This window comes from Poecile atricapillus, chromosome W, assembly GCF_030490865.1.
Source record: "Poecile atricapillus isolate bPoeAtr1 chromosome W, bPoeAtr1.hap1, whole genome shotgun sequence".
Lineage (NCBI taxonomy): Eukaryota > Metazoa > Chordata > Aves > Passeriformes > Paridae > Poecile > Poecile atricapillus.
Window position 1 is genome coordinate 13,958,908 of NC_081288.1, and position 22,470 is coordinate 13,981,377.

At 42.6% G+C, this 22,470-nt stretch overlaps 1 protein-coding gene across 2 annotated transcripts in view; it reads right to left on the bottom strand.

Moving 5' to 3' along the window:
• The window catches only part of NAMPT (nicotinamide phosphoribosyltransferase), a 30,914-nt gene extending 26,480 nt beyond the window's left edge, over nucleotides 1-4,434 (bottom strand). Inside the window, exon 1 of one of the 2 annotated variants that reach the window (XM_058862437.1) lies at nucleotides 4,271-4,434. In XM_058862437.1, coding sequence (XP_058718420.1) covers nucleotides 4,271-4,330 — 60 coding nt within the window. In that variant the 5' untranslated portion in view covers nucleotides 4,331-4,434. The remainder of the gene's footprint in view (nucleotides 1-4,270) is intronic. The other variant, XM_058862438.1, reaches the window with a different exon arrangement.
• Nucleotides 4,435-22,470: the final 18,036 nt, after the last annotated feature.

Below are 22,470 nucleotides of genomic sequence, written 5' to 3' on the forward strand. Positions count from 1 at the left end.
AAGTTTCAGATGCTTTTCCACTGGCAGAATTACAGGAGATAAGAGAACGCATTCACACTCCCACCACAAGGTTTTAATTAAGGAAAAAAAAAATATATGGGCTCCCGTAAAGAATATTTTGCAGTCACTAAGTACTAGTCAAAACCAGTAGGCTAAAGAGTACTCATGTCTCTTCCTCACATACCTCCATCCTTCTAAATAAAGAATATACAGGCTGTCAGAGCCTAGAATAAACATACACTCACGTGAAGTGCTTCAGAAGTCAGTGCTCTCCTACATCTATGCAGAGTAAAAGAAGTCATTGGAAGTGACAAATACTTAAAATTCAACATGTAAGGCATACAAAGTTAAAACATATATTTTGGGTTTCCTTGAAGCATCCAGAAAGAATTTAATTCTGAAACAGATCTCATTTACAGTCTAGATAGCGAGTCAGCTCCTCCTAAGAGGTAATTGCATGGCAGCTTATTATAGCTATCAGCTTAATTACGAAACATGCCAAGCAACAGTAACAGATCTCATTGGCAAAAGCAAAATAAGCTATTATTACTCCAGCAAACAAGATTCAGTCAATAACCTTTTCCCACTTGCAGCTCATGACCCATCCAACCCAGGCCTCGTCCATGCCACTCACAGCTGTCTTCCCACTGAACAACACAGCTCTGCCAAGCTGATCCTCTCAATACAGTTTCAGACTACTTATATGCTGGAATATTTCTTGCCTGTGCAGAAATAAACAAACATAGGCTAAACAGAGCACTGGGAATCAAAGAGAGAAAATGCAGAGGAGGTGAGTCAACGATGTCAGACCAATGAGGCACTGAGGGGCATGGACCTTTTCACTGGGGAAGGACAGAGAGCAAACAGAACCCCACCGTGACAGAGCAGCAGGACTGCTATAGAGTATTGTATAATCTATATATAGCTAGCTATATATATGTAGCTATAAAAATTGTGTCTTCCTATAGGCACAAGACTAAGACATCATCCAGCACAAACAGTGATTTTCAAGGAGCCTGCTGATACCCCCTCACTTGCAGCTTTCTCTGAACAAGGACTTTGACTTCAAATACTTCCCCTTTTCAGTAATACCAAGTCATTAGCAGAAAACTTCACTAATAAAAATGCCATTGCTATATTGCACATAAAGACAATGAAGTTCCCCAGATAACACTGCATTGACGAATTTCTTGAGTCTCATGACCAGAAGAATTAAAAAGACTGCTGTTACTTATCAGCATGTTGCATACACACCATACCATATGCCCATGCCCAGCCTCTGAGGGGATGGCATATAATTCCCAGCATATATGAGGAATTATACTTTTGGGGGATTTGTAAAAGCTTAAGAATATGGAACAAAGTACACAGGAAGAATCTAAGTGATGTAAAAACATTCATCTTGTTATTTGGTTTAGAGATAAGCTGTATAATTTGAAGCCCAGCCTCAAAATCCTGGAGCATTGTACAACTGAGTAAGCTCCAGTCTATACTGGAAGCTTGGTACTGGAACCTGTAGTAGTTCACCTCCTGGGAACTACTCCTGTCTAGAAATATTCACTTTATTAGCAATCAGCATGATACTCAGCAGTTTTTTGAAAACACTTTTAAAATTTTGAAACTGAATATTTGATAATCTCTATTATTTAAGAGGAAATGTCCTATGATGCACATACAGACAGGAAAATAGTGTAGAAGGAGGGGAGGCTGGATTGGCTTTCAATAGACAAATCTTTGCCTACCAAATGACTTTGTTTCTGAAATTGTATAGGCACTAAACCAGTTATGAGTTGTCTTTTCACCCCAAATTTCCAACTGCAGCAATAAAGAACTGGGACACTGGAGCCAGTATTCAAACTAACAAGTTGTGACAGATATGACCCTGAGATACCACAACCTTTTTCTGATGGACAACTGCCTAAGCTAGGGTTGTATGGCTCAGAATGGTCTGCAAGTATTTTTTTCTTTCACGGCTGTTTACTTCTATGTGATTTTTGTCACTAACATTAGTTTGTATGGACTGGCATCTACTGCAATTGGATCACCATGCAAATTTCTGAGCTGATCCACGGTTTTTCTCAGTCTAAATGTTATGTACAGACAATTCTGCATACACAAATAGATGCTACAGCTGTGGATACACCAGAACTATCTGAAAAAAAAAAAAGGAAAACTCCCCAATCAACTCTCACTTTTGTTTTAATTGCTAGTAAGAGTTTTTGGTTACTCCTGTAAAAAGCTGGACATTGCAAACTACCAGATATTTTAGCTCAATTTGACTGAAAGTGCTCTCACTAAGTGTGTTTCATTGATTAGGAAACAACAGTATCATCCAGGGAGAAGATAAGTGGTATTTGCTCATATTACCTAACAAGATAAAAGCAGCTACTTGTTTAAGCATTGTTCAGAGACACTGGAGTTCCTAAGATTTAGAAAAAAGCCTATGGAAAGGCCACTTGAATAGCCCTAACAAAGCATTTGAAGGGGGCAACTGTTCTAAATATAACACAAAATGTTCATAGCTGCTACGGAAAACCTCATCCAAATTCGGTTTTAAACTGGGAAAAAAAAAAAATCACCTCAGGCCTTTATTTGACCTCATTAAGATTTCTACCATTCCTGGAATGTTTCCAAGTCATCTATACTATGAAACAGCAAACAAAACAGAAGCAAACTGGTTTTACGTCACTCCAATGCGCCGCACTACCAGCAATCCTTAAGCGCACCCAGAGAATTTAGAAAAAGTAGTGTGCAAATTAGATTTTAAGTAGATACTGTTTAAACCCAGGCCTGCAGCATTTAATGTGATTAGTCTCAGACACGGAAAAAAGTGTATCTTCCATATCTGAATAAGTTAGATAACCAACACTTAAACCTAGTGCTCATAAAGAGCACTGTAGCCAGATTACACCCTGAATGGAAGCAGCTTTGCAAGCCCTCAGTCACAACGTCAGGGTGCCCTGATTGAGCTGCTCCAAGATTTACAAGAATCTTCCCACCTTCCAAAACTCCCTTCCACGAACAGCAACAAGAACTGTTAACTTTCTTTAGTCTTTATGTAACGTATAGTAATAATAATGAAAATAATAGTAATAATAATATCACCACAAGTCAGAAAATGGAAGTTTGTACTTTGGTAGTTACTCAGTAACAAGACCTGGTCACAACACAGGTTTTGCTTTTCCAACTTCTCTGTCCAGAAGTACCCTCATCCCTAATACTCATCCCAGCAGCCCAACGCTCCAAGAGCTAAGACACAACAAATACTTTACAACGATAACCAGGACTGTTACTTTAGTTTTGTTTAGGCCACCAAAAACCCCGTCGACATTGCAATACAGCTCCTGAAGGAACTGAGTCTTCCAGCCTAGGAGAGGCCGGGCACACGAGTCCAGCCGGGCGGGGGGAGTCCCACGCTGGCTCTGCCCAGGATCCGGAGGCTGAACGTTTACACGGGCGCGACGGGGCAGCATTTCGGCCCGGGCACACTGCCTGAGAGCTGGCACGCCAGGAGCTGCCGGGTCAGGAACCAGCGGGTCGGAGCGCGGACAGGGCACCTGCACTTTGCCACTGCTGTCAGCAGCACTATTTCCAAGAAACGAAGGGAGGGCCGTGCAGTGCGACTCTCGCCTCTGAACCCTGCCTAGGGAACGTGACACCGCAGCGGCCGGGAGCTAAGCACAGGGCTAGCAAACACGTATTTTGCGCCAGCCGGGTCCCCGAGCGCGCTGCATCACCGCCAGGCACACAACCGCAGGCAAAGCGGCGCGAGTGGAGCAAAGCGGGAGGGACGAAGGAGCGATTGCTCCGCGGCAGCGACATGCGCGCCCCCTCCGACCCCGGCCAGGGCGGGGGGCGGACGATGCTCGGGGCCGGGCGGCCCCCGCCTCCCGCGTGCCCGCCATGGCCGCCCCCCGCCCAGAGGCGGCGGGATGGCGGCGCCCACCCCTCCCGCTTTCACTTTCTTTTCTGGCCCCGCCGCCCGCCTCCCCGGCTGCGGGACCCCGGGCACCCCGCGGGGAGCGGCTCGGGGCTGCCGGGGGCGAACGGGGCAGCCCCGGCCGGCCCTCCGCCGTCCCCCCGGCACGGACCGGGTGAGGCCGGGTACCCTCCCTGGTGCCCCGGAGGGTCTCCCAGCCCCGGCCAGGCGGGCAGGGGGCCGGTGGCGGCGGGGCCGGCCTGGCTCGGCGCCCCGCGGATGGCGGTCCCCGGCGGGTCCGGTGGCCGCAGAGGTGACCCCCTCTCTCCCCGCCCGACTGTCCGTGCCCACCTTGTAGGAGTCTGTGGCGAGGAGGATGTTGAACTCGGTCCCCGCCGCAGCGCACTCCATGTCGCCGAGCCCCGGGAGGCGCCGCCGCCCGCACGGACAGGACAGGACCGGGCTGCGCCGCCACCGCCGGCGCTCGGAGCGGGGGGAGCGCGGAGAGAGGGGGCGGGGCGGAAACACGGGATCGCGGCCCGGGCGGGCGCGCGCGGGGACGCTGATTGGCTGCGCCGCCCTGCCGCCGAGGGCGGTGCTGTGACGTCACCGCGCGGAGGGCCGCGGCCGGGGCGCCGGGGGGCTCTGATTGGTCCCGCTGGCGGTCGGTGCAGGGGGAGGGGCGGGCGGGGAGCGTCCCGCGCCGCACGTTCTCTTTCATTGGGGTCTGGGCGGGGCCGGCTCGGTGACGTCACCGCGCGACTCGCGAGCGCCCTCTGGCTCAGCCGGCGGCGCGCGCTCGGCTGAACGGACGGTGGGGCCGCGGCGGGCGGGAGCGGCGCGCGCGTGCGCGGGGCCCGGTTTCGGTTCTCGGCAGCCGCGGTTCCGGGGAGGGGAGACACCGGCACCGGCACCGGCACCGACCCCGGCACCGGCACCGGCATGGGCTCCGCGGGGGGACCTCCACTCGCACTCACATCCGCACCCTCGCCCGCACCTGCTGCCGGCCGGGCCGAGCTGCAGGGAAGCCGCTGCACCGTACGGTGCCTCTTAGCAGGGACTGCGGCTGATGCCCGTATGGGAAGGGACCTCCCGGCCCCCCAGAGCACCCAGATCTCCATCCACCTCCGCTGCCGACGTTCGGCATCCGCTGCCTAGTGGGAGAACATGACACTTTTTGACAGAAAGTACTTCTGAGCCTTCTTTAAAGTTGATGTTGACCAGAGATTACGTATAAAGTTACACCTGCTATCCAAAAGCTTTCTTTTATACTCGTTATAATTTTTACTCAAATTCTAATTCGAGTAAATACTCGAGGTTTTGGAATCGTATTTATCTGGTATTCGAATAGAGGAGGAAGAGGAGGCTCGGCTGACTTTATCACTCTGCCAGGGGGCTGGGGCCGGGTTCCTCTCCCAGGGAATGGGAGAAGAGTGCACGGCCTCAATCTGCACCTGGGGAGGTTCAGGGCGGGCATTAGGAAGAATTTCTTCCCAGAAAGGGTGGTTCGACATCGGAATGGGCTGCCCAGGGAGGTGCTGGAGTCACCGTCCCTGGAAGAGCTTGAGGAAAGACGATGTGGCACTCAGTGCCATGGCCTGGTTGGCACAGTGGTGTTGGGGCAGAGGTTGGGCTTGATATCTCAAAGGTCTTTTCCAGCCTAATGGATTCTGCGAGTCCATGAATTGTTCTGAGATGAGGGAACACTCTTTTGGAGCAAGTAGCAAATACAGTTCCTGTCGCAGCTGTGGCTCATCCACAACTGGGAGATGGTTATCTCGCTTTCTGCTAATCAGGCATACGGAAAAATAACTATTAACAATGTTACTCTACTGCATTAAAGAAAGGAAAGCTGCTCAGTTAGCCTTTTCTGTAAAACCACTAGTGAAATAAAAGACGTTGTTCTTTGATGATATATAAACCCAAAAATTGTGTAACTGCTGTTTATTGATATGATTCAGAAACATTGGGTTTCACCAGTCAGATTTTAATATAAATGAGAATGTCCAAAAAAATTGCAAAGAGTAAGGTTAGGAATGAGAATGTACTTTTGACATTGTTCTGTCTAGATTCTGGTGTATCCATAATATCCCTGTGAGCTGCATTAATTTGATTACCCTTGTGAGTCCCTGTGATGCCCTCAGCATGCTCTTTCCATGAGAGAAAAGCAGCAGTTTTATAGGTATAAATGTATATATACCTTGCCCAGAGAGGCTGTGGGGTTTCCCTCGCTGGAGATACTCAGGAACCATCCAGTCACAATCCTGTGCCGTGTGCTCCAGGCTGACCCTGCCTGATCAGGGAGGTTGGACCAGACACCTGCTCTGCTCCCTTCCATCTCTACCTATTCTGGGAAACTACTTTCATTCGTTTTCTCAGGAGGGAAAGCATTTCCCTAGAGCAGGAAAAGGTCTGTGAAGAAGCTGGAAACATTAAGAGACTCCATCTATCAGGAGTTTGCCAGCTTGTTTGAGTGCTGTTATTCAACAAAATCTGCAAATAGCAATGGTAATTGCTGTTATTGCTATTAGCCACCATGAACTTGCAACTAATTCTTGTCTTAGATTTTCTACTTGCTTTTGTTCAGTCTCATGGACACAAAGCTATCTTTTAACCTTAACTTCCCCATCAGAGCAAAAAAAATTGAAATTTCTATTTTCTTTCTAAGGTTTCTCTGTAGCTCTTCCTCCTTTTATCTCTGTCTTGTTTGTTGCTGCATAAACAACCCAGTCTGTTCTCTTCCACTGGCAAAACTTGTCTAAAAGTTCTTGCTAATTTAGAAAGGTACTCTAATTTTTCCACATCCCCCTTAAATAAAAAAAAAAAATATTTTTCTGAAATTGTCTGGACGTAACTCTTCCTTAGTTCATTCTGAGGAGTCCTTTTGTGGAGTGTCCCATCAGTGTGACAACACAGTCATAGGATAATTTGAAATTATCTATATATGCAAATATCCCATGTCACAAAACTTTCTTCTGTGGTGTCACATCAGGATTTTGCCCCTTAACACATCCTTTATCTGTGTTATCTGTCCTTTTTCATGATGAAATTCCTCTGCTGCAAGGGATAAATCTTAATTTATTTCTTTTTAATTCTGCTGTCATATAAAGCTGATTAATAAAAAGAAAAAGTTATTTTATCAGATCAGTCTTTTATCTAAACCTTAGCAAGAAATTAGAAAAGTCAGAACAATACTACAGGGTTTGTTGTGGTTTTGGTTTTTTTAAATGACATTTCTCACTACAGAATTCTGCTGATATATCTTCAAGCCTTCAATAGAATAATTAATGATGATTTTCTCAGACAGAATTTTTGTCAGCATCTTGTTCCCCCTCCTGCTGGCTCTTTCTGGTATCTTACATTGTGCCAGAGCTTGAATAATGGTTTAATTTAGCTCATATGAATATATCTTAAGCTGTATCTATAATGAAATATTGTAAATTTAGGGCATTTCAGAGTATTAATAGAAAATGGTACTATGCTAAACAGAACTATGTAAAATCACTATTGGCTGGTGAGGAGAACATATTTTAAGTTAGGAAAAAATTAAGTACAACTCTTGCAGCAGTAGATGGTGGGAGTACTGTTACAATATTGAAAGAGAAATAATCCTGGGAAATGAAAATACTTGATTTCTCTGCTGTATCTGTCCTCTATTATCTGCAAAACTGATTTTGGACTGTTCAACTGGATTGTTGAAATCAGGATTTGTAATGTATATGGAGCTTAACTTCTCCCTCCAGAAGGAACTACACCAAGAAATAGTGTTCTTCAATTTAAATGCAAGATCAGCTAAATTGTTTCTGTTACCATTTGCCTACAGAGCTGGTGTTCTTCAACAATTTTCCTTTGGCATGTGAGAGATTTTTAGATGTACTTGTTCAGGTATTTTTAATAAACAAAGCTCTAATGGTAGCGTTAATAAATTCATATTAATCCAGGGTCATATTTTGTTCCCTGGGGATTTCTGATAATAAATTATATTCTGTGTAGCAGAATTGTGAAGTCAGCATTTTATGATTTTAAAGCCCATAATGTGGTCTCCTGCTGTATCTGGAGGAAAACTATCCTGTAAATATGTTCTCAGGTTGATGTCTTTGGAAGTATGCAAGGACAGTCAAATTAAGATGGATATTATGCTGTATCTTCAATCACTACTGCAACACTTGATATTTATTTCATCTGTCTGTGAGAGTCCTGTCACCACTGCTGTGACTGGAATTTCTGCACACACCATGATTATGTACAGGGCATGAATTTTCCTCTTTAGTGTTTCTGGCTGTTTTGGTTGTTACTTCTGAGCCTGAACAAATCCCCTACGCTCCCTTTATCTGGGTGATAATTCCAAGGCATATTGACACATTGAATGTCAACATTGTTTCTTAATACTGTGGCTTTTCTTTTCAGATATGCTGGCAAAAGGGCGGGATTTTAAATGTGCTTCTTTGTGCTTTAGGTACTAGTGGTGGTGTTTAAGCTTACAATTTTTGCAGCAGGTCCATTGGTGCCTGATGGCACTTGGATTGGTAGCCTTCCAGACATGCTGTGAGACTTCTTGCCTTGACTTTTGGAAGAATTGAATTTCAGATTATGGTGATGGCTTTGTATCACACCACATAAATTGTTATTTATTGGTATGCGTTGCATAACCATTACTGAGGTGTTTGCATGTTCTTCAGAGAGTAACAGAAGTTCAGCCACTTCATTGCTCAGAGTATTGTAAAGCTGAGATAGCTTGAAATTGCTGTCACACAGATGGGTGAAATGACACAGGACATCCTGAAAATTACTGTTACAAATATGCCTTACTTGTTCTGAGTTGGCACTGGGGATCCAGCACAGTTTGCCACTTCTGGCTGTGTCCTGAGATGCCTCCACTGAGAGCCACTCAGGTGGACCTGCTGTCTTTTTCCATGCCGAGATCTCCTCATGAGCTGGGTGACAAATAAATGTTGCTCATGGGTATTTGAGTGCATCTGTCTAGCATCAGATTAGATCAAGGAACATCCTCCTGAGCAGGAACTTGCTGAATCTAATGCAGCTTTATAAAGTTAAAGGTTCAAGTCTTGCATTTCTGGGTTTTCTTGGTTTTGTACTGTGGTTGAGAAATGCTGTTGTATGGAGATGGCTTGGGTTGGTAAAGCTGGTTCTTTATGTCCCAGGTCATATAAAAATGGCAAAGCTGCTTCCTGAACTGACACCAAACACTGTGTAATGTTGTTTGTGCAGCACTGTGCTGAGCCAATAAACTTTGTAATAGTAACCTCTGAGCTATACTGAGTGTGTCCCTGGCACAATTAATGTGTAACTAAAATAAGCCTCTGCAGCTGGTCAAATGATGGCTGTGGAGTGTGGCATGCAGTGCAGGAAGGGAGCTTACAGGAATATCAGACTCAATCACCTGTACTTTGTCCACACATCGAGATTCCCAAACATCCGAACATCTGAGTTTCTTTTTATTTTTAATCAAATCAGCACAAAGTATTTTCTCTGCCTTTCAAACCAACTATCCTCCATTCAATTACAGTGATGAGTATCAGCTTGGTCAAATAAAGTAGAGTTCGTCATAATGAATGCCTCTGGCTTTTCTAGGAAAAAGAATGAAATATTTACAATACATTTATTTCAGAATTCAGATGTATTTCTAAATTGTTTCTTCAGCAGTGTTTGGCCAATGCAGAATTTGTGATGTTCTGTCATAGTGTGAAGATTTTACTGCTGTTTATCTAGAGTTACGTTTATAATTTAATCAGTGTTTACTGCTCTGGAGTAAATGCTGAGTCCTCTGGAGCTGAGACCATTTCTAGTTATGTGTTTGTTTATCACCTGATGTGTGGGCTAATTCCAACCAGAGCCCCTGCACTAACACAGTTACAACAGCAACCACAGTGTCTGCAGGGCATAATTGAGCTTTGTGTGTTGGAGGGATCAGAGACCTGGAGCTAAACTGATTGACTTCTGTTTTGTATTTCACAACACGCAGTGTGTACTCAGACATGAGAGACAGATACACAGTTGTGTGTTCAGGTGAAAATACAAGGTTGACAACACTTTTGCAGCACGTGTAAAGTTCAACCAAGCTGCCACAGTTATGTCTGAGGATCAAATGCCACCTGTCCAGTTTAGAAATACAGAAGATGACTTTCTAATGATTCAGGTCTCCATTTTCATTCTAGCAAACTGAAGGTTCTATTTTCTTCATTTGATTTGTGCCTTCTGTGAAGAAAAAAACCCAAAAAAACCACAAAAACCCAGAACTCCCTAGAAACACCAATTACCCAGAGTTTCTTTTTTTGATGAGTAGACGGCATGAAAAATTATACATATTTACTGATTGCCCAGTTTCTGTAATATTCGTGCTGGCTTTGCAGGAGAATACCTGAAGCAAAACAAGATAAATCAACACATTTGTAAAATGCAGTAGAGGGACAGAGTGGGCATTTTGCTACAACCCATCAGTTAGAGGAGTTACAGTTTCACAGTTTAGGACATCAGCCACTGTCCTGCCATGAACTTCAGCCTTGAACTGTTTTTTTCTCTGGGCTTGTGTTAACATGCTCAAACACTTTCTAGTTCAGCCTGATCCTGTAAAATGCAGTGGTATTCCAGTAAGCTGCTACGGACTATAGCATGCTCAGGATCTTGTATACTGTGTCTTTAAAGAGATGAGCAGGAATAAACTGAATAATTTATTTATGCTCTCTCAAGGATTTGTATGGAGGGCAAGCTCTACTATAACATTGTTCTGGCCAAAAAATATCACAAGGTTATAAAATTAATTGCACTATAAGTTTAAAGAAATGTGACTTCCCCCCCCCCCCCCCCCCCCCCCAGCATCCTTTCTGAAAGGGAACTGTGAGGTTTATCAGGGAAATACCTCATTCCTGTTGTTCTCAAGGAGAGTGAAAACAAATTGATAGGGATTGGACAGAGCCCCAAGCGTTGTCCATTCTCATAACAGTGCATCCCAGATTACAGTTTGACTAAGAGACAAATCTAGACCATTTCAGTCAACAAGGGTGTTTGTAATGTGGCTGGAGCTGTGATGCTGTGTAAGGATGCAGTGCTGTTCTGCTCAGTCATCCCAGCTGCAGGTGAGGAATCCCAGCACACAGATGCAGGAACATTTCTGCTCCTTCAGAGCTGGTGCATGCAAATTGCTGCTGGACTGAGCCACTCCTTGGGCTCCTTCTGTGCAGAGGCTGAAATACAACTGTCTAGGAGAACACCTTTAAAAACGGGGACGTCCTCTTGGAAATTTATAGGCTTGTATTTTGTTGCTTCTTAAGGTAAAAATGGAGGGAAAAGATTTGTCTTTTGAACATTAGTCTAAGCTGATAACAGGTAAAAAGCTGCCTTGGGTGCTTAAATTTAGTATGTTAGTAGTCTATTTAATTGAGCAGGATTAAAATTGGCATGTTTGGTGAGTAATTGCAAAAATTATGAAGTTGTGTCTAAGTAAACTCATTTGCAGACCTGGAGGTCTTTGATGTCTCAAACATAAACAATCTCTGAAAAAAGTTGCTTAAACTTGTTTTTGTTAAAGTGGTCTTACACAATATTTGCACTGCACAGGTCATTGTTGTTCCCAAGATCTCTGTGGACTGATCTACATGAAATGCAGAGTCACTGGAGCAGTGGACACTGTAAGGACCTGCAGTCCTTGCAGTGTAGATGAGATGTAGGTTTCTTCTTGGTCCTGTTGCAGACCCAGCCCCCCTCAATGCTCAGAGCACATCCAGTGGGCTGGCAGCAGCCCCAGTCACCGGGGCTGGGGTGTAGGGTGGGAGCCCCTGCACCGCTCTGCTCTGGGGCTGCTGCTTAAACGCGTGGGCAATTTTCTGCTCCCGCTGTCCACATGGGAAAAGATTGCAGCTGCATTTTGTGAAGAGCTTAATCCCATTAGTGTCCAAGGAGCATGGCCTAGAAATGTGCTCTGGATGTAAGCAAAGAAATGGGCTGGGGAGAGGCAGGCGCTGGAGCAGTCGGGCTGTGGGCATGCACAGAAGCAAACTGACAGGCATCAAGGGGTTCTTGGGCTAAATAAATAGGCACCTGCTATGCTATACAGAGTTTTCTACAAATGGTACATTTAGATTTAAGTATTTTTCTTTCTATTAAATTCTACTCACATTTGTCCTAAATTTTTTTTAGTGCTTTGTAATTAAACATGAAATAGAAAATGTAGATTGGAGACTACTGTGGCAGCATGAGACAGGGATGAACTTTATGCCTCAATTTCAACACAGATCAGACTGATGCATAAATTTAAAAAAAACCACTGCTTTATCTTAAACTATGAGGCTGAGGAATAGAAGGAAGAGCTGCCAGTGCCTATTAGGGAGAGAGAGGGCAGGCATTCTATGTGACAGCATGTGCAGCATCAGGAATCAATGTGGGTTCCCAGTTTGAGCTATTTGGTTTGGATTGCACCTACCTAACAGATATCTGTAGGGTCTGTCTTTTCCCTTTCACTGTGGTGACATTTGGAGAGTTTGCCAATACAATAAGTTATGATGAATTGAATTACAGTATGGGCCCCTGCACACAGCATTTCCTCTTTTCCCCCACTGATTTGCCAAGCTCTCTGAATTCAGTTCCTCTCTGTAGTCTCATTTCTTCCTCAGTGCTCTCAAGAAATGAACCAAGTAATTGGAACACACCCCTGAAATTCACAGTTGTTTATAGCTTGTCCTTTCCCTGGATTCTTAGCAAGGTATCTTTTATATCTCTCTCTGTAAATTTGATCCTGAGATTTCAAAGATAGTGGAAACAGAAGTGGTATTTTAGATGGCTAATTTTTAAGGTATGATTTTTGTGTCAAAACAGCACTTAAATTGGGATGAAACAATAGTCATATCTCAGTATTACTTCTTAAACAGATAATCTTCAAGGAAATATAAGCTGGCATTTATCTTATCAGGTAGCAATTAATAATCATTTCACAAATATTTGGGGAAATTTTTGGGCTAGTGAACTCTCTGAGATGAATAGGTTGTGTTAAATCCTTGGTGTCAGCCAAAATGTGAACTTTTCCACAGCCCTAGTTAATTTTACTATATTGAACCAGTGTATTCCTTATGTTTTCATTTTCCATTTACTTTGTCTTTCTGTTTAATGCATCTATTTTGCTGCTGCTGGCAGGAGTTTCTTTCTTCTTGCTGGGGAATCAGAAGGTATCTAATTTATTTTTTCTCTACAGATACCTCCTCCAATGTTTTACATAGTAATGTTTTCTCTCTTTATAAACTGATCATAGTAGTGAAAATTAATGCATATTCCTGTTAAGAGGATTTACTTCTGTGTCCCTTTACTGGCATTTAAGTATTATCTAGTCACCTAAACTATATTGTCACCAAGATCTGCTATTTTATTCCAATTAAAATATTTAAATTTAGAAGAATTTTGAGATTTAAATAACAACTAACTGATAAATGTTGTGCAATATTTGCTAATCCCAAAGGTCTTCTTTACAGAGAGAATGGAAATGCAACACTGGAAATTTGAGGGAAAAATGTCCGAGTGTGTAGTTAAAGCAACAGTGTTCTATTTGATGCTGAAATACTAAAGAGCCAAAACTTCTTCTCACAAAGGGGAATATTCTGAGGATAATGAGGGTCAACTAACTAGCATGGAGCAATGGAGAAGAGTGGGAGTGAAATTAAAGACTGAAAATGTCCAGAAGACAACAGCAGGAATGTATATGTAGAAGAAATAGTCAGACATCCTTGTTTATGCAAATGGTGCTGGAGTCATCTTCTGTGCCCTTCCTATGAGTCATGGCTACATGAGGTTTTATGGGGTTTCACTAGATCAGGAAATCCACCGTGTTGAGTCACACCATGGTGCAGTGGTGCTCTGGCTGTGTTACCCCATTCAGCATCTCTTCTATCATATCAGCTTCCCAAGAGCAGGCATTATTTAATGTGATGTGCAAGGCATGGTTAGGGCAAGGAGGACTGCTATGAAGTTCCATATATCCACATCACTCTGGGAGCTCCAGATACAGTCAGAGGGTGGGATGGCTCCAGATTCAGACCTGGGAATCAGAGGATGTTTCTGGATAGAATGGTAGTCTCTAAAAACATAATGTTATTTTGAGCTGGTAAGAGAGGAGATGCACCAGGAAGGGAAAAAGTTGAGCTGAATTCTAGCCAGATCCTGAGCTGATTTATTTTTCAACCATTTCCTGTTGGATCTCAGGCCACTTAAACCATGTGATAATTCATAGAGCTGTCCAGGTTGGAGCAGCCCTTGAAAGAGCTCTAACTTGAGTCTGGCCTGCTGCTCAAAGCTGGTCAATGAAGGTTTCAGACAGTATTGTTTAGGACTTTATTGTGTCAGGTCTTGAAAATTTCCAAGAACATAGGTTCTCCAGTGTCTCTAGAGAATTTGCACCTGTGCTCCTCCAAGTGATTTCTCCCCCCCCTTATATTGAGCTGCAACCTTCCTCAGGCACTGGAAGGCTGCTATTAGGTGCTCCCTAAACCCTTCTTCAGGTATGTAGGGCGTGTGATCTGATCATACTGGATGAGTCTCGATTTTTCAGGAGGCATGTGCCTCAATCCTCTTCCAAGGAGAAGACAGTTCTCCTTTGCTCCCTCTCTAGGCACAACAGCCCAGGAAACCTTGCTGGTGAAGAATGAGGCAAAGGAAGTGTGTTTGAAAAGCCATGGTGGTCAGGCGAACTCCCTGGTGACTGGAAAAAGGGGAACATTGCTCTTGATTTTTAAAAAGGGAAGAAAACACGACCCAGGGAGCTACAGGCTGGTGAGCCTCATCTTTGTGCCTGGGAAGATCCTGGAGCAGATCGTCACGGAAGCAATGTCCAGGCACATGCAAGACAAGGAGATGATCTGAGACAGCCAGCATGGCTTCACTAAAGGCAAATCATGCCTGACCAATCTGGTGAATCTGGAATCTTTGGAGACGATGGTTGCAGGGTTTTAAGGCTCCTCACTCTGTATCAGAACACTAAATAAAGCTGGGTCATCCATACATTTGGGGCTGTCTGGAAGTCTGAGCATGCTCTAGCCTAAAAAAAGAGTTGGAAACAAACAAGATTTTATTTTAGCTTCTCTTTCTAATCGGAAACTCTTTAAAGTCTATATGTATTCATGAGATGTGTTGTTTCTAAGTACTCTTTCCTACTTGTTAAGTCAGAATATTCCCTGAACACTTGCTCAGATGATGCAGCATTTTTGCTCAGATAATGCGGGCTGTTGGGAACCCAGGGAACAGTGGTTCCTGCCATCACAGCCAGAGGTTATATGGAAGATCCTGAATGTTATGCCAACAGTGAAGCAAGGTGTCCAGAGTGTGCTACATGAATCCCTGGTTCCCTTTTACTGTGCACAGAGAGAACCTCTTCATGAGTCTTATTTATGACTCCAAGTAAGCTAATTGAAAGATCCATCAGAGGAGCAAATGTAGATTGCAACTGCAATGAACAGCACTGCAAGCCATGTAAATACCTGTAAGCAATATCTGCAGTCACCAATTCCTCTGATTGTTGACTTCAGGTGAAAGTAATTCAGAAGAGTTCTGTTTCAGGAGGTGACTTTGTGATAGTGGGACAAGTCTGTACAAGCAACACATGCTGAACCCCATTTCTACGTAGATATTCCTGTGTACTTTTTGAGTCTGTAAATTTGTCGTAAGGAGGCAATATGTATGAATACTCCTGTGAATATTTCTGCAAATACTGCTGTGATTTATTAATGTATAGAAGACTTTTGTGAAATTTCTGGTCTTCAGTTGAGTTATTTAGAAAAACACAGTGAATTCCTGCTTAGATTTAATATGCTTAATTATGAGTGCCTAGGGAAAACCTGGACTTTTTTTAGCATTTTCTGAGCAACACCTATCAGTTAACACAGAAGCAGCACAACTGAAGTGCTTTAATCTTCTACTGCTCCAGTCTGCATGACTCTGCCTGGCAGTCAGTGGCAATGATGTAAGTAAAGATGCCCTAATTTTTATGCTGGAGTATAAGTTTTTATCCACTTCATACATGCTGAATATTTACAGTTTAGCTGTGTGAATAGGGAAGGTTAAGAAGAGTGGAATTACGTGGGCCTTGTTTCATTCTCTGTTATGTTGATATAAAATGGGCATAAACATACCAAAATCAATGGTGGTTACTGCAGTGTAAAGCAGGTGTAATGATTACAGAATCAGGCAAATTCAAGCTAAAATTTTCTTCTCTTCTGGTTTCAGTTAAATAGATAATCAGGTGTGAACTCTGATTCAACAGACACAAGAGGCTTAATTAGACAATTTAAAAATTGTCTTTTAAAAAATTTTAAAAATGCCTTTTTTTTCCTGATCTACATCCAATTTAGTTAAATCATAACAATTAAATCCTTCAAAGATCAATAAAGACCTGTACTATTAATAAAATTCTTTTAAAACTTTGGATAAAATCAGATTTTTGAATAATGAATAAAACTGCTGTATGTTATATTATTGTGACTGAATAGCAAATCAATATCAAGCCTGTCATGTTTAATCTGATTAAGCTCACCAGCTCTGATATATTACTGCTCTCTCAGTATTAAAAACACTATCAGGAGGATCAGTATAATCTTACCGTCTATGGACTAGCCAGTGGACAAGATGAAAGGTATATTCTGTTATTCAATTGACTATTATTTTTACTTTACAAGTATCAATCACTGATTATTTATGTCATTTTCAGAAGGTCTTGCTTTACAAAATGAAAAGTGTGCACATCACTGTATTGTCATGTACAAGTCTGTAGAAGGCTTGTAGAAGATAAGGGACTCGTGGATGTCTCAAGCACTGACAGCAGGATGGCTGTGGAGCCAACCAAGGGTTGCAGGTAAATTACCAAGACTTGTTGGTAACAATAACATGCTGTGAGAAAGAACAGCATGTAGCTGGAGAAGGGGGCCAAGAGAAGGTAGTGCAGCACTTTTGAGGGACAAGTGTCCTTGTTATGGTTCCTTGTTATGGAGATAAGCACAAAACCATCCAGTGCAAGCACAGGAATAAGATCAAGAAGTAGGCATGGATTGGTGGGGGGGGAACAAGACCATCCAAGACCCCAAATCCTCTGAACCATTTCCAAAGGTCTGAAAGAATGGGTTGTACATAACAACTGATTTGCATAGAAAGCAAGAATCTGTCTTCAGGGTGGGGAAAATTATCTATGAAAACGTACCCCCCCAAGGCCAAAGAGTTCTCCCAGGAGCCTGGCACCCCATCAACACTGGAGCCAGGATTAGTGATCTCTTTCTTCCTTTCTTTCTTTTCATTCTCTCTCCAATTCATCTCATTTTTTCTCTCTTCCCTTTCATCTTACCCATTTATAGAAAACCCACTCCTGTCTACTTAGGTAAGACTCCAGGGGCTAACATAGCAATTCCCATGCAAAATATGTAATTTACTAATAAAACTTTGTGAGTTTTTGCAGACCCTTTGACTTCTGTTGTTCCTGTCAACAATGAACATTTATGGATCTTGGGTGTTCCCCTCCTCTTAAAGGTGGGACATCACAAAATTGTTGGAAGATTTTGCTAAAGCCATCAGTGTAGTTAGGTTTTGAAAACATACTTTTCTTTAATGAAGGTTGACTACGTAGGCTCCTTGGTAAATGCCTTTTTATGTACTTCTTACAGATATTTTAATAGGTTATTTTTCCTAGAACTGAGATTTTACTTTTAATATCTCCTGTTGTAGCCAGAAAAGAAGTCAAAAAATATTTGAGATTAGAAGAATTTCTACTCTGTAAGGGTTTTTTTTTGTGTTTTTACTATCTTACAGAGCCTTACAGTTTTGTTGATTTGTTTTTTTGTTTTCTTATTTTAAGGAAGAATATTAATCCAGCATTCTGAATAAATTTCCTATCTCTTCATCTTAATTGTAACAAAGGTCTTCAGATTATTTTCCACATGTAGTCAAACACTGCTGTGTGGCTTTGAAAAGTCACTTAAATTCAGGCAGAATTTCAAGTAAATGAAAAATTTTGATCAATAAGATGGTAATCAAAAATAATATGTTTTGTACTTCTATATCTGTGTGCCCTCCTAAGATCTTAGAGCCCTTTGAACATTGAAGGAATAAAGCACATAAAATGAGTAACATTATTTTTATTTATTAAATTGGGAAATCAAGGCACACAAATTTGTAACCATTTTTCATTGTCCTCTGGGGTTTTTCAGTCAACAGCTTTGTCCATGGCTCTAGATTCAGAACAATATAGCCTTTGATTTTGTTTAACCCTAGAATCTTCAAGTCTATGTAGTCATCTGGAAGAGTTACCATTTTTTGTGGAGCCTTTGTTGCTGTGTGTACCTCAGTCTGTGATGACTCCACTTTGTGTTTCTCCCTGACCCGTGTCATAGCTCAGACAAGGCTCCCACTCAGCAGTTTGCTGCCACGGCCCATTGACGTGGACACTGCATTTTGCTGCATCTTTCAGGGGGGTTTTGCCATTCTTTTTGCTACCCTTATTCCTGTTCTTTATCCAGTTTAAGGGATTACTTTTTCTTATTCCTTATTCTCAAAGACAGATGTCCCAGACTTCATCCTCCTTCAGAAGGAAGATGTGGGATTTAGAATTGACATGGTTTGTGTGAGGCTGTGCTGAAACAGGGGAGTCAGGTTTTGCTGCCAGAAGTGCAGTAGTGCTTGAAGTGGGTGCTTGTTAGCAGCGTGTTTGGTCAAGATTTAGGATACTGAGTCTATGGCTGAGGGCTTGTCAAAATGATCTTACTTAAAACAATCTAGATAAAAGCTTTGATTAAGAGTTCATTACGGTGCCACAAGTAGTTTGGCCTTCATGTAAGGCCTGTCATGGTAGAGGGAACTCTGGACTCGGGCTTGGTGTTCCCATCCAAGGCCAAGAACAGTGCTCTAGGTGAAGGACATCCAATGGAATTAGGAAACATATTTCTTCCTGTCATTACCATCTTCAGCCCTCATGTGTCTGCTTTGGGGACATGGTTTTAAAGTCACCCCAGGACATTATGCCATGGTCCTTTGCTACCCAGAAGCCTGATATTGGTGACTATTTTGCCTTGTATAGCTGCTTCAAGCCTAAGGGAGAATCTCAGCCTCTCTAAATGGACCATGTGCAGCAGCTCCTTGATCATCCTGAACCTACTCCTCATTAGACAATAAGTAAAATCTGCACCAGACCTTTTTCAACACCTGCCTTGTAACAGCACAATCAATCTGGACTTCTTGTACTCCTCAGGAACTAAACAGAGAAGTATTTACATAAGGTTGGACACTCAATCTTTTTAAGATTTATTGGGGATGATGGAGACAAGGGCCCCATCTGCACTAGTGTTAAGTGTTCTTTAATAGCAGGATATTTCTTGCTTGCTGCTATGAAAATGCTTTGTTTCCTCTGTGAATGCAGAGGTTCAGATCCCTTGAAGTCGTGGTATCACAGCCTTGTCAGCTAGCAGTCCACAGCTCACAGCTTCTTAACTCACTCCGGAAAAATGCAGTCTCAGACTAATTAAACAGACAGCTGCAGTCCTTCACAAGTTGCACTAACATATTGCCCTTGGCCACTTCCAAGGCTTTCTGAAGGAATACAGTAACTCACATGGACTTTAGCCTAGTCTGTAGGCACACACTGAAATTAAACAACCCTTCAGTTTCTGGGTTTTACATAAATAATGATGTGCAATGAAAATGTGTTTGGGGATTTTAAAGCCAAAAGAAGGTTTAAGGAAAATAAGAAAAGAAAGGGAGTGCACAGGGAATGAAGAAGATAGTCTGTATTTAAAATTATCTTGTGCCATTTTGTCTATCAACATTTACACAGGAATTCTGAATCAGATTAGATTTTATACAACTACTCCCAAAATAGTTGGATATATTCCAGGTATTTGTTACATGCAGAAACACCTGCCAGCCAAGAATGTGTTGTCAGAGATCACCTTCAAACGTCCTCAAGGAATCTCCATTACCCTGGCCTTGGGACAAGTTGTGCAGCAAAACTTAGCTGTTAAATATCTGAATTCTGCTTTCACCTGGTGTCTGAGAGGAGCAGTTTAAAGTTGAGCATCTTTAAAGGAATTTGAGAAAACAGATATTCATAATTTGGCAGACTGTGTCTCAATTTAATGTATCTGACAGACAAAAGGTACACATGGTGTGACAGTAATTACCCTGGGGTAAACATCAGTAATCTATGAGTCCCTCTGAGAAATCTTGGTGGTGTCCTTGTAGAAATCTGTAACTATCTGGAGTAGTGTGATACATATACTATATATATATATTAAAATATAGATTTTTTGGAATAAACATATATGGATACACCTATCTGTATCTGAAATAAATTGCACATAGGAATTCAGTGGAGCTACTATTGCTATAACAGTAAAAAAGAGTGCAGTATGTGGCAAGTTAACTGATCTCTGTATTTTACTTCTGCCTGATGAGGGGGTACAACTTGTGCTAATGATGACATTTTCACAGTCTGCAGCATCTAATATTACAGTATAATGTATCTTTGACTCAAACCCTCTGGCACACTACATAACTTAGGTTTTACATGACATGTTTGCCAATGTTTCACTTTTACATTGATGTTTATTCTTTTATCCAGAGATGTATCATTCAGACATTCTGTGTGTATGATTAAGGGGATCTTTGGCCATCACATCTGCTGACAGAAGAACTGACTGCCTTAGAAATTGTGTAATATCACAATTTTATTTCCACTTTTGATTTACTCAAAGTAGGATTAGGGATCAGCATTAAAACTAAGTGCCTGGCTACTGTAAAGAGCACTCCCTGAGCAGCTGCCATGGTTTTCTTCATTTAAAAGCATATCCTGAAGAAAAAGTTTAGATTTCACAGTGCACTTATTCTAGACAGCAATATCTGAGGGTATTTGAGGGCTTTATAACTGCTACCAGAGATGACATAATTCTTCACAAATTTAGATAAGTACAAAAAAAGCTATCAAAAATTATTTAGATCAGTGAAGTGATTTAATTATAGCAATCATTGTACCTACATATACATCAGCACTGGTGCAAAAAACAATCAGGTGTGAGAACTCCCAAGTCAGCCAGCAGAAGGAAGAAGGATGGAATCTACTCAAATGTCCCAGCTTTGCAGGCTGGCCCTACTGACTTAAACCTCTCTTAATTCTTTCCCAAAATGGACACAGCTGGAGCAGGCCTCGACAGCGCTTACATGATACAAGGAGACTTTTCCCATCTCAGAATATAACTACACAGAAGAGTTGCTTGAGACACTTTATTTAAGCTTCAGTGGTCCCAGATTTCTGTTTAAAGAGGGTGGTAGCTGCATCAGTCTGACTGTGGACAGGGCCTTGATACCCATTCTGCAATTTTGGCAGATTCCCTGTCTCACACACATACACACACACACACACACACACACACACAGCAACAGCAGGACTGAAACTCATCCTAAAGTAAGAATGCTCCTCAACAGGCATCAAGCTGGCAGGTTTCCTCCCTTGCAATATTCACTGAGAGATGGACAGACACAGTTTCTTTTCAGATCCCCTTCATTTGTTAGCATAAACAGGAAACTGATCTCTGATAATATTTGGCTCTACTTCTGAGATGCTTACTACAGTTTCTAATTGAAGTGAGCCTGCTGCTGATGGGCAGTTAACCCTCATGTCTGTGCTTTTGGGATATACTGAGCTGCTGGACTGTGCATCTTTCAGATGGAGTGCTACAGAAGTATTTTAGCAGCCTTTTCTCATGCAGGCCGATATTGCAGAGATACTTAATGAAAGAATGTTTGTTTAAAGTAAAACTTGCTGTCCTGTGCCAACAGGAGTCCCCACTGAAGCAGCTGTACAGGTGTTTGGCTGCAAGCCTTGCCACCATCCTGTGTGACCGTGCATCCTTGTCACGGTATTGCCTCTCTGGGCAGGTGTCACCAGGCTTCATGTGTCACTGGTTTGCAGCATTGGCCTCTCTGGGGTGAGCCCATGCCTTGCTGCCTGCCAAAAGTGATTCCAGCCTGCCCTGAAGTGAGTGGAAACCATATGGTGAAAAAACACACCCAGAGCAGGGACACAGGGGAGGAGAGCAGTGAAGGCCATGGTGTGCAGTGTGGTGGAAACCATTGCTCAGAGTGCCAGGAATCATGAAGAGCAGTGCAGTAGAAGCAGCTATGTGGGCAGCAGAAAGCTGTCACATGCTCTGCTTCCACTTTCTCACACCACCCATCCACTTGCCAGGGAGTTTTGATGGAACAATTGCGACTGCAGAAAATAAAGGAAGTTGACTCTGGGAAGGAGGGAGCATGGAGTTTCATGTTTAGTGTCTAGCTGTTTGTGTTCCTTTTTCTCTTGATATCCAAATCAAGGATCAAAAGCTTGTGTGGCCTGGCAATAAATAAAGTAAAATTTCCCAATTCTGGACTGTTTTGTCTGTGACAACTACATACAAAACTGGTTTAAATATCTTAACTCTGTACAAAACACTGTCTTACATGAGCATTTTTTTGCATCTGCAGGAACAGTTTGTACTGACTACTTCAAATGTCATATCTATGTACAACTTGATCCTACACTG